We start from the raw sequence: 19,722 nt of genomic DNA on the forward strand, positions 1-19,722 counted from the left end.
CATCAATGATCATTAATGTCTTTTTTATTAGGGTTCCGTACCCAAGGGGTAAAAACGGGACCCTATTACTAATACTTCGCTGTCCGTCTGTCTGTCACCAGGCTGTATCTCATGAACCGTGATAGCTAGACAGTTGAAATTTTCACAGATGATGTATTTCTGTTGCCGCTATAACAACAAATACTAAAAAGTACGGTCCCCTTGGTGCGCGCGTCCGACCCGCACTTGACCGGTTTTTAGTATTAAACTATAGTCTGGCAAACACAATCTGTCAGTAAGTAAGAACAAAGAAAACTATAGGTACAGTCGAAGGCAAAAATATCGATCCAGACAAATGGCTTAAAAATATGTGAACACGATTTTATTGTCTGAGCGTACACATATTTTTGAGACTTTGGGAATGTATATATATTTATGCCCTTGACTGTACTCATCAATTAAAATGAGACAGTCCTGGGCCAAACTATAAGAAAGCTGTAAATGTCGATAGGTTATTGATCTGAGGTCGATACATCACTATGCCAAAAATATAACCTTTCATACTTAGCAGAAAAGTTCGAAAATTTATGCAAAAATCTATATAGACTTGAATGCAAGTAATAATTACATAAACAATATATCGATTTCTATGTTTAGGGTCAGGTCCTATAAATTAATTTCTTCAAAATTGAACAAAACTCACCGATTAAAGGTTATCGGTTCGTGCGTATTTTCTTTTCTTCCTGTATGCGATTTACAGCCCTCGATCACACAAGACATTATCACAAAGGGAACTTCAAACCATTACAAATAAAAACTCAACACGTTTTCCAACAATCTTTCAGGAATAGCAAAAATATAATTAAAATAAACCAAGATGACCGCTGAAACATCCCGAAATATTTCAACTAAAATAATACGACTATGTCAAGTTGTTACAGTTGACACTTACCTGTGAAATAACGAACTTATATTTTATTTGGCTGGATTATATTATAGAACCACATAGGACCATTTGACATTTCCCTCAGTACATCTTATGACAATACTGAAAAAAACGAAAGAACTTGCGGATTGTTGTCTCACTCACTCATAGAAAAAAAGTAATAACGTGTTGTGAATACGATATCTTTTACCAAGCTTTTATTTTTGCCCGGCTTCTTTGCTTTAGTCATTATTCTGAGATAATTGGCGAGTAAATGCGGTCGCCACTCGAGAATATGTCTGCCGAAGCCACGGGTTCTACAAGAAAATACACTAACGATTATGAAATTAAAGAAAAAATCAACAGCTTCCGGCAAAATTCGAACTTGCGACTTTTTAGAACATCGATCTGATCATTCTTAATCTACTAAACTACGGAAACTTACCAGAAACATGCGAATCTTTCCATTCCTTCCTTTTATTTTCACGCCTTAGAAGGCGCATAAGTAGCGCGAAATGGTTAAATTTTTAATTTTTTTTTCCTTTAATTAAAAAAAAAAGCTAAGCTAGCTAAGGAGTGGAATTCACTTCCTGCAAATATATTCCCAGTCCACTATAACTTGGATCTTTTTAAATCAAGAGTGAATAGACATCTTTTAGGTAAGCATGATCCATCCTAGACTGCATCGGCACTTTAGACCTGTACCGCTGGCTATATTTTGACCCCTAGGTTATAAAAATATTAAAGTCAATTCTGTTTTCGCTTATGAATACTTTGTTAAGATGTAAATCTTACATTTTGTTTTGTGTCATATATATAATTTGCTTTTCTAGTAATTTGTTATTTTGTGGTAATTATTTTTTATTTTGAATTATCTTGGAGAAAAAAATATTCGAGAGAAAACATGTAACTGTGTTGCATTTAGGATAGTGTTTTTAGTGTGAAAACATAGTTTGTGTCAATTACGTCCACTGCAATCTGATACTATGTCATAATATTCTAAATGACACAAAAAAAAATTAGAGTTAAAAAAAATTACTTAGGTCGAATTTAATCGTTTAAATAGGTCCATTAAATGATTTTGTGTCTTATTAAGGCATAGCTTCATAAGATATTTGATGATTTTGTTGTAACAGGCTGTCACCGTTACAAAAGAATATTAAAGATATTAGAGTTTACATCTTATTAATTTGAAATGCGGGATAAATAAGATGTATGAATTTGTGTCACTTGCATCCACTGCATAAACAAATATTACAAAAATATTATTTGCGTTCAAACGAAGCTAGCGGGTGGTCTGAATGGGCAACGGAGGCCGTGCAGGGTGGGGCCGCGGCGTGACCTTGCCGTACGCAACGCATGTTTACTTCGCCTGTGCGCCAAATTAACGCAACTTATTCAAATAAGTTACGCAAACAACACAACAACAAGCAACAAGCAAGCAAAGAATGCGTCGAATTATCTTTTACCTATTTAAAACTCATAGATATTGTACAATGTCACCATTATGCAAAAGAACTGTAAGTACATGTTTGATTTGCGAGCGAGCTGGCAACATTGCGCAGGGAAATCTTAAAAATATCGCGTTTACGTGAACGCCACATACATTTGTGACAGTGATAGGGAAAAGGTACCACTAAAGTAAAATTTGGTTATTAATACCGTGACTTTCATTCATTCTTTGATAAAAAAAAATTCTATTTATGCAACAAGTGCGGAAATCATCTTTACGCACGTGTATCATACAATGTTTTACTATGCATTGTGCGAGTAAATAAAAAAACATGTGAAAAAATGAAAAATGAAAATGAAAAAAGTTTATTGTGCAAATTTGAGTATACAATAAATCACGGCCCTGTGTGTGTGAGCTAGGAAACCCTGTGTTACAGGACCCAGTTTCGTTATACTAGTTTCTTAATCTAGGTATATATTGGTACAAATTGTACAGAGTTACTTTGAAACTTACAGATAGCTGTGCATACTTTAACATATATGTTGCTGCGTGTGAGCGAGTGTTTGTTTGTATGTATGTGTATTTGTGTGTGTATGTCATGGCAAATAAGTTTAATTATTAAAAGGAGTGTTTTATATCGACACGAGTTGCGAATTACCTATTCGCACGTGTATCGTACGTTTTACAGTACATATGGCCCTTTAAACTTTCGACATATGCACGGTAAGTGCTCTTTTCCGCACTAGTGCGAGAAAGTAGCACCATATGTACTGTAAAAAAATTGAAAACAAAAAGCACTAGTGCGGAAAAGCAGTACTTTCCGCACGATATGGCTCCGTAGGAAACGCACTTTTCGAGCACATGCATTGTAAAAAAAAATATAGGACTGTATCTCCTAAACCATGCGTCGTAGCGCAAAAATAATAAAATTTTCGTTTCCCTTTATGTAACCCAAAAGTAATACATGAAAAATACAATGAAAAAAAAAAACAAAATCTTTATAGGGCTGTATTAGCTGTATCTCCTATATCGTGCATGGTAGCGCAAAAATAATAAAATTTTCGCTCCCCTTTAAGAAGCCCCTAATTAAGATTTAAAAACGCAAAAAAGAAAAAAAAAGAGGAAAAAATCTTTATAGGGCTGTATCTCCTAAACCGTGCATCGTAGCACAAAAATAATCAAATTTTCGTTCCCCTTAAGAAACCCTTAATTAAAACTTAAAAAAAAAACCAGGAAAAAAACTTTATAAAGCTATTATAGCTATATATATAGATATAATATCTCCTAAACCGTGCGTGGTGGCGCAAAAATAATAAAAATTTCGTTCCCCTTTATGAAGCCCCAAAGTAATATACTAAAAACACAATGAAAAAAAAGAAAAAAAATAACAAAAAACTTTATAGGGCTGTATCTCCTACACCGTGCATCGTAGCGCAAAAATAATTAAAAAAATCCCTTTAAGAAACCTCTAATTAAGATTGAAAAACGCAAAAAAGAAGAAGAGGAAAAAAAATCATTTTAGGGCTGTATCTCCTAAACCGTGCGTCGTAGCGCAAAAATAATAAAATTTTCGTTCCCCTTTACGGAACCCCAAAGTAATATACAAAAAACACAATAAAAAAAAACAAAAAAAACTTTATAGGGCTGTATCTCCTAAACCGTCATAGCGCAAAAATAATCAAATTTTCGTTCCCCTTTGTGGAACCCCAAACTAATATACAAAAAACACAATGAAAAAAAAAACAAAAAAAATCTTTATAGGGCTGCATCTCCTAAATCGTGCATCGTAGCGCAAAAATAATCAATTTTTCGTTCCCCTTTAAGGATCCCTTAATTAATACTTAAAAAAAAAACAAAAAAAACAGGAAAAAATCTTTATAGAGCTATATCTCCTAAACCGTGCGTGGTAGCGCAAAAAGAACAAAATTTTTGTTCCCCTTTACGGAACCCCAAAATAATATACAAAAAACACAATGAAAAAAAAATCAACAAAAAAAATCTTTATAGGGCTGCATCTCCTAAACCGTGCATCGTAGCACAAAAATAATCAAATTTTCGTTCCCCTTTATGCAACCCATAATTTATATTTTAAAAAAAACGCAAAATTTAAAAAAAAAAACATTATAGGGCTGTATCTCTTAAACCATGCGTCGTAGCGCAAAAATAATTAAAAAAAAACCCCTTTAAGAAACCCGTAATTAATACTTAAAAAAAAAAACCAAGAAAAAAAACTTTATAGAGCTGTATCTCCTAAACCGTGCGTGGTACCGCAAAAACAATAAAATTTTCGTTCCCCTTTATGCAACCCATAATTTATATTTAAAAAAAACGCAAAATTTAAAAAAAAAACTTTATAGGGCTGTATCTCCTAAACCATGCGTCGTAGCGCAATAATAATAAAATTTTCGTTCCCCTTTATGCAACCCATAATTTATATTTAAAAAAAAAAACGCAAAATTAAAAAAAAAAAAACATTATATGGCTGTATCTCTTAAACCATGCGTCGTAGCGCAAAAATAATTTAAAAAACCCCTTTAAGAAACCCGTAATTAATACTTAAAAAAAAAAAACAAAAAAAAACAGGAAAAAAACTTTATAGAGCTGTATCTCCTAAACCGTGCGTGGTACCGCAAAAACAATAAAATTTTCGTTCCCCTTTATGCAACCCATAATTTATATTTAAAAAAAACGCAAAATTTAAAAAAAAAACTTTATAGGGCTGTATCTCCTAAACCATGCGTCGTAGCGCAATAATAATAAAATTTTCGTTCCCCTTTATGAAACCCCAAAGTAATATACAAAAAACACAATGTAAAAAAGAAAAAAAGAAAAAAAACAATAAAAAAATCTTTATAGGGCTGTATCTCCTAAACCATGCGTCGTAGCGCAAAAATAATAAAATTTTCGTTCCCCTTTATGCAACCCATAATTTATATTTAAAAAAAAACGCAAAATTTAAAAAAAAATCATTATAGGGCTGTATCTCTTAAACCATGCGTCGTAGCGCAAAAATAATTTAAAAAACCCCTTTAAGAAACCCGTAATTAATCCTTAAAAAAAAAACAAAAAAAAAACCAGGAAAAAAAACTTTATAGAGCTGTATCTCCTAAACCGTGCGTGGTACCGCAAAAACAATAAAATTTTCGTTCCCCTTTATGCAACCCATAATTTATATTTAAAAAAAAACGCAAAATTTTAAAAAAAAAATCTTTATAGGGCTGTATCTCCTAAACCATGCGTCGTAGCGCAAAAATAATAAAATTTTCGTTCCCCTTTATGAAGCCCCAAAATAATATACAAAAACACAAGAAAAAGAAAGAAAAAAATAATAACAAAAAAACTTTATAGGGCTGTATCTCTTAAACCGTGCATCGTAGCGCAAAAATAATCAATATCCGTTCCCCTTTAAGAAGCCCCTAATTAAGATTTAAAAACGCAAAAAAGAAAAAGAGAAAAAAATCATTTTAGGGCTGTATCTCCTAAACCGTGCGTCGTAGCGCAAAAATAATAAAATTTTCGTTCCCTTTTATGAAACCCCAAAGTAATAACAAAAAAAGCAATGACAAAAAAAAGAAAAAAAAAAACAACAAAAAAAACTTTAGGGATGTATCTCCTAAACCGTGCGTGGTAGCGAAAAATAATCAAATTGTCGTTCCCCTTAAGAAGCCCTTAATTAAGATTTAAAAACGTAAAAAAGAAAAAGAAAAAAATCTATATAGGGCTGTATCTCCTAAACCGTGCGTCGTAGCGCAAAAATAATCAACTTTTCGGTCCCCTTTATGTAACCATTAATTTATACAAAAAAAAAACGCAAAAAAAAAGTTTTTTTTTATAGGGCTTGATCTCCTAAGCCATGCGTCGTAGCGCAAAAATAATTAAATTTTCGTTCCCCTTTATGAAACCCCAAAGTAATATACAAAAAACACAACGTAAAAAAGAAAAAAACAATAAAAAAAACTTTATAGGGCTGTATCTCCTAAACCGTGCGTCGTAGCGCAAAAATAATCAAATTTTCTTTCCCCTTTATGCAACCCATAATTTATATTAAAAAACAAACGCAAAAAAATCAACAAAAATCTTTATAGGGCTGTATCTCCTAAACCATGCGGCGTAGCGCAACAATAATAAAATTTTCGTTCCCTTTATGAAGCCCCAAAGTAATATACAAAAAAAGCAATGAAGAAAAAGAAAAAAAAAATACAAAAAAACTTTATAGGGCTGTATCTCCTTAACCGTGCATCGTAGCGCAAAAATAATCAATATCCGTTCCCCTTTAAGAATGCCCTAATTAAGATTTAAAAACGCAAAAAAAGAAAAAGAGGAAAAAAAATATTTAAGTGATGTATCTCCTAAACCGTGCGTCGTAGCGCAAAAATAATAAAATGTTCGTTCCCTTTTATTAAATCGCAAAGTAATATACAAAAAACACAATGTAAAAAAAAGAAAAAAAACTTTAGGGATGTATCTCCTAAACCGTGCATGGTAGCGAAAAATAATCAAATTTTCGTTCCCCTTAAGAAGCCCTTAATTAAGATTTAAAACCGCAAAAAAGAAAAAGAAAAAATCTATATAGGGTTGTATCTCCTAAACCGTGCGTCGTAGCGCAAAAATAATTAACTTTTCGGTCCCCTTTATGTAACCATTAATTTATACAAAAAATAAACGCAAAAAAAAACAAAAAAAAACAGAAAAAAAATCTTTATAGGGCTGTATCTCCTAAACCATGCGGCGTAGCGCAACAATAATAAAATTTTCATTCCCCTTTATGAAGCCCCAAAGTAATATACAAAAACACAATGAAAAAAAAGAAAAAAAAAACAATAAAAAAAACTTTATAGGGCTGTACTGTATCTCCTAAACCGTGCGTCGTAGTGCAAAAATAATCAACTTTTCGGTCCCCTTTATGTCACAACCATTAATTTATATTTAAAAAAAAACTGGCCAAGTGCGAGTCGGACTCGCGTTCCAAGGGTTCCGTACATTACACAATTTAAGCAATGTATTTTTTATGTGAAATGTCTTTAAAAGACCCGTAGGGGTCGGATCAAAAACTAAGTAATTAAGTCCGACTCACGCTTGACTGCACATTTCGAATAGGTTTTCCGGTAATCTGTAGGTAAAGATCTATTTTGTGTATTTTTTCAAAATTTTTGACCCAGTAGTTTCGGAGATAAAGGGGGGGGGGGTCATTTTTTGCCTATTTTCTTGAATAACTTCTAAACTATTTATCTTAAAATTATAAAAAAAAATTTGCGAGCTTTCACTAAACTGCTGTAACTCGGTTAGAATCCACAAAGGGGACTTTACTAAATTTTGACACATATTACTTCAAAAAAAAATTATATTGATAAAAATAATGTTATCCGTTGGAGTTGGAGACGTCCTGAAACGAAAGCGTTCAATTCATGTTATGTTGTGGGGGCTTGGGTAACGATAATCGCAAGCCATAATTTTGTAACATACTAATATACCAGGTGGGGCCTGTAACACGACCAAAATAATTAAAACATAATATTCTACTCATCAAACGATGACACTTTTTTTCAATAACTTTCAAATATATAGGTATTATAAAGTCTTGTATTTAATGTACATCATTATCATTGTAATCTATGTTGCATGCCACGCTTAAACATAACAAAAATCACAATAAATTGCGTCTTAAAATAAACTTAAAGTCTACTAAAAATCGAAACAAAAAAGTCGCTGATGTGATATTCTCAATCAAAAGGTAGGTACCACTTTGTCGTTTACCATAAAGACGAAATTTGATTATATCTTTATACAAATAATCTGTCAGAGAGTCCTCGACAAAGTGGTCAGTATGAGGAGTGAAGCCTACAGTTTATTTTTAATTATATTTACATACCTACTCCCACACTACGGTAAGATTGGTAAGGTACCTTTTGATTAGGAACGTCACAAATGATGGTCAGTATGAGGAGTGCAGCCTACAGTTTATTTTTAATTATATTTACATACCTACTCCCACACTACGGTAAGATTGGTAAGGTTGATAAGACAATGTAATTGTGCCTCCGAAATGAAATAAATACACTGTATCGCAAAACTAAGTGGCGAGACAGCTCATATTGCCATCTCTTTCACTCTTGGTTGGTCTTAACAAGGGTAAAGGAGATAGTATTAAGATATAGATATAGATAGATTATTTGCCGCCAGCTAATATTGCGGCAAGTATAATAAGCACCCCACCCGCGTAGGTACCCTTCCCCGCGCACGCCCTTCTTGCTCAATTGAGTTTTATTTTGCCAGATAGTAAAAAAACCGTGGATCAAAATGACCCAAATTATGAATGATGTCTCAATGTGGTATTATAATATTGTAGACGTAAACTTAATAACATGAATTTTTTTTTGTGGCAGATACAGGTTGTTAATTAGAAAAAAAATTTTTTTTAATAAAAGCGGTGGATGAATTTGACACAGATTTGTTTGAATAACATATAACAATGTTCTGTAAAGTACAACACTTCATTTACTGACTATAATATTTTTTTAGGCGTTTTAGGATCAATATTAGGTATTTATTAAATGCCATTATACCCGTGGATGAAAATGACACAAAATACGTGTGTATGTCGGAAGCCACTTTGCCTTTACAGGGAAACAAAGAATTTCGTCTCTAATTTTTTTTTTACAGAATGCTGATTGAAAAAAGAAATACCTAAATTTCTACCTAAGCAAATACCTAGGATGACACAAAATATTATTTTTAGGTTTAGTATATGGTCTGGAAACTATATATAAAAAATAAGCAACATTAATATTCTTATAACCTCAGAAGTTATTGGTACAGGTCTACTTACCATCAGGTGAGATTGCGGTCAAATGCTTGCCTTTTTTTAATTAAAAAAAAATCCTGTCGCTTGCAGAAGTATCTGCTTTAAAAAAAATACATTACCTAAAGGCCCAGTTTAGAATACCTACGAGCCTATTGAAAGCTGTAAAATAAAATAGTGTTTTAAAAATTGAATGACGCGCGTGAATTCATTCGCCAGTGTGAAGAACCCTCGACGCCCCTTGTGACACTTTGTGAGTCAAGAGGGTCCGCTTCAATCAAATTAATTGCATGAGGCTTTATTTGCAAAAATAGTTATAGGTAATGTATTGGTATTTCACAGACGTATTGTACGTTCAAGGGTTTAGCTATTATCCTCTTTAGCTTAGGTAACTGGATTTTTTATACCTTAGGTTTTGGTTTTATAAAACGTGTACACTAGGTATAGGTAAAACTGCAAGAAAGAAATGATTTTATCAACAAATTATAATCATTAGGTACTGTCTTCATTATAAAGTATGTCGGTACTTCAAACAGAGGAGTGCATATTATTTATAGCACTTTTATCTGGTGGTAGTAGGTACATGGTACTGTCAGCATCAAATAGATATTGACGGACAAACCGGACAAAGTGGCCAAATATATCGGATACACCTTTGTTATCATATACATAAATAAGGTTTTGTTCCGATATATTTGGTCACTTTTTTCGTCACTATCTATTTGATGCTGACTGTACCTAATTTCTAAAAAACCGGCCAAGTGCGAGTCGGACTTGCCTTCCAAAGGTTCCGTACGTTACATAACTTAAACAATCCGACTCACGCTTGACTGCACATTTCTAGTAGGTTGTCCTGAGATCTATAGGTAAAGATCTATTTTGTGTATTTTTTTCAAAATTTTCGACCCAGTAGTTTCGGAGATAATGGTAATTTTTTGCCTATTTTCTTGAATAACTTCTAAACTGTTTATCCTAAAATTATAACAAATATATATTTGAGATTCTCATAATAAGCTCTTTTATTTGATATGTAACACGATATAGTTTGAAAAACTTTATTTTTTAATTTTCTCATTTACATAGTGGCCCCCATGTTTAAAATTAATTTTACGTTACATGTCCATCTTTGGGTCACAAATTTACATATGTATACCAAATTTCAACTTAAATGGTCCAGTAGTTTCGGAGAAGGGTTCCGTTATTTCCTTTTGAGGTACGGAACCCTAAAAATCACTTTCAAATAAACTAACCTGAGAAGAATACTGTGGCCCTAGTCCCCTAGTGAATGAAGTCTTGGCCGTCTCGGGCAGCGCAATTGTAAAAGCCTAAAAGGGTGTAAGGCCACAGATTAATAAATAGTTACTAGTAAGGCCTCATACTCACGAGCGCTTTTTCAAAGCGTTTGAATGACACAAATGGAAACATGTGTATTAAATGTGGTATTTTCTATAAAAAGGGACCTTATTGTCGATGGCGCTTACGCCATTATAAACGATGCTCCGATATAAATACAATGCCGCGCGACGCCATCGACAATAAGGTCCCTTTTCATAGGAAATGCCCCAAATTTATTCACACGATGGAGGTGGCGCTTTTTATCAAGCGTTGTTGGATTTCCAACTTTAAGCCCTGGTCTTTAAATCGAATTTAGCGTGCGGGCAGATTCAAGCGCTTTTTAACGCGCGTTGATAAAGCGCTCGTGTAGGGTCACTAAGTTCCATACGTAACACTTACGCCCTTTTACACCCAAGGTGCGCGAAACTTTGTACCCTTTTCAACTAGGGCCACAGTACCTACAATAATAATATACCTACATCATCTCAGCCTCCCACGTGGATTTACCTCAGAATATTTTAGGCACGACACCTAAATAGTTATTTAGGTCCCTAATTGCCGGATTGAGTTACCTGCTCCAGACTGGAATGCTTGATATATGAATATTCAGAAGGGTCACTTAACCAAATGATACAGTTTGTGTCTATTTTTAAAAGTAGGTAATACCTACTTAGGCTTGCCGGTAACGTAAAACGGGGTGACTAGGAAAATTTGGGGTTACTTTGATAGTTTTAGTGACAATTTGTTAGTTTTAAAACGGCCATAAAATTACCATATTCTTCATTATTTACTGAAACTGTTCCTGTCAATAGTTAGATTACTATATATTGATGTTCACCTATTGTAAAAAATCTCGCATAAAAATGAAGACTATGAAGTTGGAAGCCCTGGGTTCGAATATCAATCAAGCTTATAACTACAGCGAAATGTCGTTTATTCTACTCAGAATCACGAGAAAGTATATACCTAAAAATAAATAAAAATAAGTTTTTGAAATAGTTATTTGTTATACAAGGGTGCAAAGTTGTATTTTACCCGCGAGTGTTTCAACACACGAGAAGTAAAATACATTTGCACCCGTGTGTAACACAAAACTTTTCCCCTCACTATAGCGAGGAAAGTGCAACATCCACAGGCGTTAGATCATCTTCATCACTGGAATCACAATTTTTTTTACGATATTATAACAGAAAACACTAGAAATTCTGATTTTTACGTGAGTCGGTGAGAAGAACAGTAAAATTTTTGTTGACAATGTTGACATTTCTGTTCTGACGTATGAAATGTCAACGATGCGTTTTGAAATTGCATCGACTCAACTTGTGCGTTCCGAATTATATTTAACATCATTACAAAAAATCTAACGTTTCTTATGGAATTTTAAGGTTTATGACTTAAAATCATTAAATAAAGCTAAATTTGGTATTTTTTATTAGATTTAAAACCATTTATTTAATGATAATTAATATCGAACGAACCATTATCATGATCGTTTTACGTTTTATTATCTGTCAAGCTACTTAAACACGCTCCATCCAAGGTCAAATTACTTTCCCCACTAGTGGATAAAATGCGTTTTTCCCCGCTTGTTTCAAAGGATAATAGACGGCTTTCCGAGCTAGTGAGGGGAAAAATATTAACCTACATTTTTGTGACGCATTTTTAGATCCTACATTTTGTATGGACCATATAAAAAAAACAAAGCTTAGTTTTTTTTTAAGTAAATTGTACTCACGCTTTTTTCTGAAAGCGCCTGATTTAGAACATCGTTACAATGAGTATGATATTAAATTAGGCTCCCTGAATGATAATGTCTCCCCATATCCGAGAGAACAGTGTCGTCGAAATGAGGAGCGTTAGTTGCGTCTGCAATTAATTAAGAATAGCAATTACTGCGCCCCGTAAAGCCGCGTGCACAAGAGTCTTTGTAAAGTTTGTTTTATATCAATGTGTTTTTACCCTTTCGGACGTGACTCCATTGACCTGCAGTGGCAGCATGGTTCTCTTTTTATCGCCTGTCACTTTCGCACTTACAAACTTATTAGAACGTGACAGACATGGTGACAGGGTGATAAAAATGCGACCGTGCTACGGTCGCTGGGGTCGTGGGTGGTCGCGACGCCTAAAAAAAACTGCGAGTTATGTAGGTCTAGGTACCTACAACCAGCAAAATTGCGGAGGCGCGTTTATTTTTGTCAGAATAAAGGAGAGTCGGCCCTCAAAAAAGATAGATAGGTTGGTTTATATTATACTTACCTCCTTATAAACCGACCTTGTGTTTCGTACCTACATTTAGCTGCAGACTTAGCTGAGCCCTACTGCATAGAAATGTATTTGCAGGGCGGCAACTATCTCTGCTGCTTACTGTATGTATGTACATACGGATATCAATTGCTTTAGATATTAACCCGTCGTCGCTTTTCCAGTGCAAGAGTAGGTAACTTTTTCAATAGATACATAATTCGTACTAGATCGCACTAGTGCGGTAATTAGCACTTTACGTGCCTATGTCGAACATTAAATGGCATGTCCTGTAAAACGTTGTACGATACACGTGCGAATAGATACGACAATCGACACGAGTTGCGAATTACCTATTCGTATTCGCACATGTAACGAACAACGTTTTACAGTACATAATCGCCCAAATCTTAAATACTTAAATTTTTGTGTTTTCTCGTAGGGCATTGTATCTTTGTATTTTTATTTGTTTTGTAGTTCGCAGTGCCTTGGTAGTAATACTGTAATGCTGTGTAACTAATTTGAATAATAAAAAAAAAAAAAAAAATAAAAAAAAAAAAAAAAAAAAAAAAAAAAAAATGGCCCTTCAAATTTTCGACATACGCACGTATAGTGCTAGTTACCGCACTAGGGCGGTTTTGCACCGTATGTACTTACTGTTAATTACATTGTCTTACGGATGGCCTTAGAAAAGAAACGCATGTGGAAAAGTCCTAAGACTCCTAAGCTCGGCGCACCTTAAGAACCTCTGGATTGAGCAAATTACTTGGCGTGCTTAGAGCTAATTGCTCAGTGCAAAGAAATGTACTATCTGCAGCTAATTGATACTTTTTCACTGCTGTCGCGTCTGTTGCCAAAATTTTCTTACTTTCTGGTCATGTAATTTTAGGGGAGATATTTGATAGGTGGGTGGGCGAGATTTTTTTTGTCGATTCTTTTTTTATTTATTTGATTTTGATAAAATATGAAGAGTTGGAAGAGCTTCTTATTCTAGTTGGAATAAACACGAAATCCCAATTTTGGGACACAAAATGTATATAAATTTCCGTTGAGGTACGGAATTTCCATACGGTTAATTGAATTGAATTTTAATTTAATTTAATTTGTGGAACATATCATACCTACGGTGGAATTGCGCTAATGTTTTATTTATGTGATATTAACAAAAATAATAGGCAATTTTTAGAAGGATACACCCTAAAGCTAAACACACATACTGCCAGTAGGTATCTTTCTACAAACGAAATTGTATTATAAGCGCTTACAAAACGTCCTACAGGAAACCGTTGAATTTAGAGAAGGCTAACAAAGGCATAAAGTTATTAACTTCCGCTTTCCCCTTTTCTATCAAAATAATTTCGAGACCACTTGCCAGGGGTCTCTTGAGAGTTGCATGAATGTAAGGCGTTTCAGCCGATCGATTTTTGAAATGGAACTTACGGGTTTGAGGACACTTATTCTGCTTGTCAGATTTACTTAAGAAAAAAAAAACCGGTCAAGTGCGAGTCGGACTCGCTCACCGAGGGTTCCGTACAAATTTAACTTATTTTTTACAAATTTTGAGTTTTTTCCCTGTACTTGTAGTATATGACGATCTTACATGCCAAATTTCATAGTTCTAGGTCAACGGGAAGTACCCTATATATTTTAATTCCCTTGAGTGTGTCGAAATATACGTTTTTTGCGGCATAAACGGACGTATCTTTTTTAGGGTTCCGTACCCAAAGGGTAAAAACGGGACCCCATTACTAAGACTCCGCTGTCCGTCTGTCACCAGGCTGTATCTCGTGATCTGTGATAGCTAGACAGCTGAAATTTTCAAAGATGATGTATTTCGGTTGCCGCTATAACAACAAATACTAAAAACAGAATAAAATAGAGATTTAAGTGGGGCTCCCATACAACAAACGTGATTTTTGACCGAAGTTAAGCAACCTCGGGCGGGGTCAGTACTTGGATGGGTGACCGTTTTTATAGTTAATGGTACGGAACCCTTCGTGTGTGAGTCCGACTCGCACTTGGCCGGTTTTTACGTTAACTTAGAACTTAACCATAGTTAAATCATTTTACGGTTTAGACTCACTTGTTTTAGTGGTGTGTTGGGTGACCCAAACCCAAACACCTCACTGTGCATAGCGCAAGACCTCCCCCAACCGGTTTTCTCGGCGCGCGCGCAGCGAGCGACGCGGCGCGCGGCAGCGGCAGTACGCAATACACGGTCGTCGTGAACGCTGCTCGCACTGTTAGTGCTTGAGAAAGGAGACCTAGGCTCTCCGAAACATGTCGCGCGAGTGACTAAAACAAGTGAGTCTAAACCGTAAAATGATTTAATGTTAGTATGTCTCACAACAGTTTAAATTCGGTTAACCATAGTTATAGTTAAATTCTCACTACCGAGTAAATTATCATATCGCAAACACAACTTGTACGGGTAACTTGAAGTAAAAGTATCATAAAATCGCGTCGCGTCTTCCCTAACTCCCTGCGACACTTTTAAAAACTTCATTCGTTAGCCGCCCGGAACTGGATATAAGAAATCCTTCGGTTTGTTAGCGAGTTCTGTGAATATTATAATGAAGTCGGCCTATTCAGTTGGAAAAGTTCGTACTAATGACTAGGGACTTTTGAAACTTTTGCTATCAATGCAATTGGATTTTGAAGCAAGAAATGCATTTCTTTACATGAATTAGAAAGGTACTTTTTCAACTCAATGCGTGGATATAAGTACCGTAAAACGGGGTCACCAGAAATCGCGGGGTGAATAGAGAAATTATAAACTTTTTCGTTCATGTAGTTATATTAAAAAAACTTACATCTCTAAAATTCAACGAAGGAGAGGAGTGTTAGGGTCGGCAACGCGCATGTAACTCCTCTGGAGTTGCAGGCGTACATAGGCTACGGAGACTGCTTAACATCAGGCGGGCCGTATGCTTGTTTGCCACCGACGCATTGATACCAAAAGAAGTTAATAAAACTGCTGATTTTTTTGACTGTACAGTGAGTCCTCGTCGACGTAAGAAATTAAGCCTGTCTGAAGTCTGAACTTTGTTCTAGCGGTAAATGTAGAGATATTAACCAAGTAAAAGTTCGCTAACGGTAATATGGTATCTGTAATACCTAAATAATAAGTAATATCACCAAATATCTCTATGATTAAGCATTTTTTGCAAAAAACGTGATAAAGGGGTCACCGGATACGCATATGGGGTGAGTAAGTTACGCCATAGGAGGTGATTAGATACCACAAAGGGGTGAAAAAATACGTCTCGGGGTTGAAAAAACACGAAAAAAACAACTGTTTAACAGATTTACAAACTATCTGCCAATAGAGTATGAACATCATAATAAACAAATTCGATTTCTATGACAACTAAAACTTAATATTTCTATTTACCCCTTTCTTGTGTCTCAGATGCAAATTTGAAGAACTAACTAAGACTCAAATAATGATGTCAAAACTTTTACTTTTGTCATTTGGATTCTTGGTGAAAATCGTCCTTAAAGCTGAAAATCGTATCTTTTCACCCCGGTTTACGGTACAATATTTAGGTGAGGTAGTTACAAAATGAGGTGAAAGGAACAAACTTTTTACATATAAAGTTGATCTAATCAAGCAGTCAAACCGCCGCCGCCAACAAACTGTTTCACAGTTTGGCGAACATTAGATTAAGGTACTTATAATTTTTGTTAAATTTTCAATAAAAAAAAAACAGGCTTTTTTGGCAGTCGTGTAAAAATAAGACAATAATTGAAGGTTGGGTTCTAATGAAAATAGTATCGGGTAATAATAAACGTTCAATTAGCCAATTTATTTATTAAAAATAATTCTACATACACAATTACATTTAGGGATATTTATAAATAAGTTTACAATTTCATTGTTCAACATCACGTCTTGATTACAATAGTTACGTTTTTAGTTTTACATTATAGTGCGTCCACACCGAGCGAAAGAATTCTTTAAGTGGCTACTAGTACCTACGCGTAATACAAAAAAAGGTATGTTAGCTCGTTGTGTACGCAATTTTAACCATAGATATAAATAAGAATTACGTCCACATTTGTCTGAGATGTTACAAGAGTTGTTTTAAGCGCACAGTTCGACCTCTGTGCAATTGTCATCAGCCGCGCCAACCCGTGAATGATGGTGATCTAAAATATAATTGTTAGTATAATATTCATTTTTATATCATGGCTCTCCCATTTTGAAAATTTTTCAAAAACTGATTTGACGAATTCGCGTTTTGTACTCGCTCGGTATACTTACGTGTTGAAGCTGGGCGCGGGCTGCGCGGGCGCGGTTTGTTGTGCCAAGTTCCCGAACGTCAGCGTGTTCTGCGTGGCTAGGCTCTCGAACGTGGCGTTGGATTGGGTTGGAGAGCCGAATCCTGGGACAAAATTAACGATTAGCAATAATTACTAATATTTGATAATAAAACTAGTGACCCGCCCCGGCTTCGTACGGGCACAGGGCGGACACGCTATACATCAATCACTTGCGTTTCTATGTGTGCACGGCACGTCTGTACACGCGTCATGCGTCAGTGTGAGTAAATTGCTTAAAAATAGTACTGAGCTGTCGGCAAACGGCCGTCAATCTGCTGTCGCGGGGCGAGGTAATTCGAGTTCGATTCGAGTCGGGGCGTGGCCGTTCTGTATGATCTTATTCTGTGGACGGGTTACAAAAAAACAGGAGGCTAAAATGATGATTGTATGTTAGTTTAGGCACAGAATAAGTAATAGTATTATCATACAGAACGGCCACACACCGCCCCGCCCCGACTCGAATTACCTCGCCCCGCGACAGCAGATTGACGGCCGTTTGCCGGCCGCTCAGTACTATTTTTAAGCAACTTACACTATGACGCATGACGCGTGTACAGACGTGTCGTTCACAGATAGAAACGCAAGTGATTTTTGATGTATAGCGTGGCCGCCCTGTGGTGTAGGTACCTGTAGCGGGTGCTGCGTTTCCAAACACGCTCCCACCGAACGCCGATCCTCCAAACGACGGCGCGCCTCCAAAGGCCGCCGATGCTCCAAAACCACCCGGGCTCTTGTTGAGGGCGCCGAATGCCGCCGGCGCACCGAATCCGTGTCATTTTTATTAAGTATATATTATTGCAATTACCTGAAGGCTCTACCTACTTCTGAGTGCGATTGGCTCGGGACCGGCATAAGTGGCGTACACGCAGAGACTGCTCAGCAGTGGGCGACAGGAGGCTAAAATGATGATTGTAAGTATGTTAGTTTAGGTACCTGTAGCGGGTGCTGCATTTCCAAACACGCTGCCACCAGGCGAGCTCCTACCGAACGCTGATCCTCCGAAAGCCGGCGCGCCTCCAAAGGCCGCCGAAGCTCCAAAACCGCCCGGGCTCTTGTTGAGGGCGCCGAATGCCGCCGGCGCGCCGAATCCGTGACATTTTTATTAAGTATATATTGCAATTACCGGAAGATCGCGGGGTTCTACCTACTTCTGAGTGAGATTGGCTCGGAACTGGCATAAGTGGCGTACCTATGTTCCGCAGTGGGCAACAGGAGGCTAAAATGATGATTGTATGTTAGTTTAGGTACCTGTAGCGAGTGCTGCGTTCCCAAACACGCTGCCACCCGACGAACTCCCACCGAACGCTGATCCTCCGAAAGCCGGCGCGCCTTCAAAGACCGCCGATGCTCCAAAACCACTCGGGCTCTTGTTGAGGGCGCCAATGCCGCCGGCGCACCGAATCCGTGTCATTTTTATTAAGTATATATTATTGCAATTACCGGAAGATCGCAGGGCTCTACCTACTTCTGAGTGCGATTGGCTCGGGACCGGCATAAGTGGCGTACATCACGCAGAGACTATGCTCAGCAGTGGGCGACAGGAGGCTAAAATGATGATTGTAAGTATGTTAGTTTAGGTACCTGTAGCGGGTGCTGAGTTCCCAAACACGCTGCCACCCGGCGAGCTCCCACCGAACGCTGATCCTCCGAAAGCCGGCGCGCCTCCAAAGGCCGCCGATGCTCCAAAACCGCCCGGGCTCTTGTTGAGGGCGCCGAATGCCGCCGGCGCACCGAATCCGTGTCATTTTTATTAAGTATATATTATTGCAATTACCTGAAGGCTCTACCTACTTCTGAGTGCGATTGGCTCGGGACCGGCATAAGTGGCGTACACGCAGAGACTGCTCAGCAGTGGGCGACAGGAGGCTAAAATGATGATTGTAAGTATGTTAGTTTAGGTACCTGTAGCGGGTGCTGCATTTCCAAACACGCTGCCACCAGGCGAGCTCCTACCGAACGCTGATCCTCCGAAAGCCGGCGCGCCTCCAAAGGCCGCCGAAGCTCCAAAACCGCCCGGGCTCTTGTTGAGGGCGCCGAATGCCGCCGGCGCGCCGAATCCGTGACATTTTTATTAAGTATATATTGCAATTACCGGAAGATCGCGGGGTTCTACCTACTTCTGAGTGAGATTGGCTCGGAACTGGCATAAGTGGCGTACCTATGTTCCGCAGTGGGCAACAGGAGGCTAAAATGATGATTGTATGTTAGTTTAGGTACCTGTAGCGAGTGCTGCGTTCCCAAACACGCTGCCACCCGACGAACTCCCACCGAACGCTGATCCTCCGAAAGCCGGCGCGCCTTCAAAGACCGCCGATGCTCCAAAACCACTCGGGCTCTTGTTGAGGGCGCCAATGCCGCCGGCGCACCGAATCCGTGTCATTTTTATTAAGTATATATTATTGCAATTACCGGAAGATCGCAGGGCTCTACCTACTTCTGAGTGCGATTGGCTCGGGACCGGCATAAGTGGCGTACATCACGCAGAGACTATGCTCAGCAGTGGGCGACAGGAGGCTAAAATGATGATTGTAAGTATGTTAGTTTAGGTACCTGTAGCGGGTGCTGAGTTCCCAAACACGCTGCCACCCGGCGAGCTCCCACCGAACGCTGATCCTCCGAAAGCCGGCGCGCCTCCAAAGGCCGCCGATGCTCCAAAACCGCCCG

The 19,722-nt window shown here is 37.2% G+C and overlaps 2 protein-coding genes and 1 long non-coding RNA gene across 3 annotated transcripts in view; 1 reads left to right on the forward strand and 2 right to left on the reverse strand.

Annotated features, from left to right (window-relative positions):
* LOC134744115 (uncharacterized) overlaps nucleotides 1–3,993 on the reverse strand; it is an 86,565-nt gene extending 82,572 nt beyond the window's left edge. Inside the window, exon 1 of the long non-coding RNA XR_010128065.1 lies at nucleotides 3,962–3,993. This is a non-coding gene — a long non-coding RNA (uncharacterized LOC134744115). The remainder of the gene's footprint in view (nucleotides 1–3,961) is intronic.
* Nucleotides 1–19,722, forward strand: part of LOC134744096 (evolutionarily conserved signaling intermediate in Toll pathway, mitochondrial) — a 502,842-nt gene that overhangs the window by 10,025 nt on the left and 473,095 nt on the right. The gene's annotated exons all lie outside the window — the stretch shown is intronic.
* LOC134744110 (nuclear pore complex protein Nup214-like) overlaps nucleotides 16,548–19,722 on the reverse strand; it is a 39,424-nt gene continuing 36,249 nt past the window's right edge. The window contains exons 28-29 of the mRNA XM_063677803.1: nucleotides 17,000–17,120; nucleotides 16,548–16,884 (exon numbers count right to left, since the gene is read on the reverse strand). Of these exons, the coding sequence (XP_063533873.1) occupies nucleotides 16,854–16,884; nucleotides 17,000–17,120 (152 nt within the window). The 3' untranslated portion in view covers nucleotides 16,548–16,853. The remainder of the gene's footprint in view (nucleotides 16,885–16,999; nucleotides 17,121–19,722) is intronic.

This window comes from Cydia strobilella, chromosome 9 (assembly GCF_947568885.1).
Source record: "Cydia strobilella chromosome 9, ilCydStro3.1, whole genome shotgun sequence".
Lineage (NCBI taxonomy): Eukaryota > Metazoa > Arthropoda > Insecta > Lepidoptera > Tortricidae > Cydia > Cydia strobilella.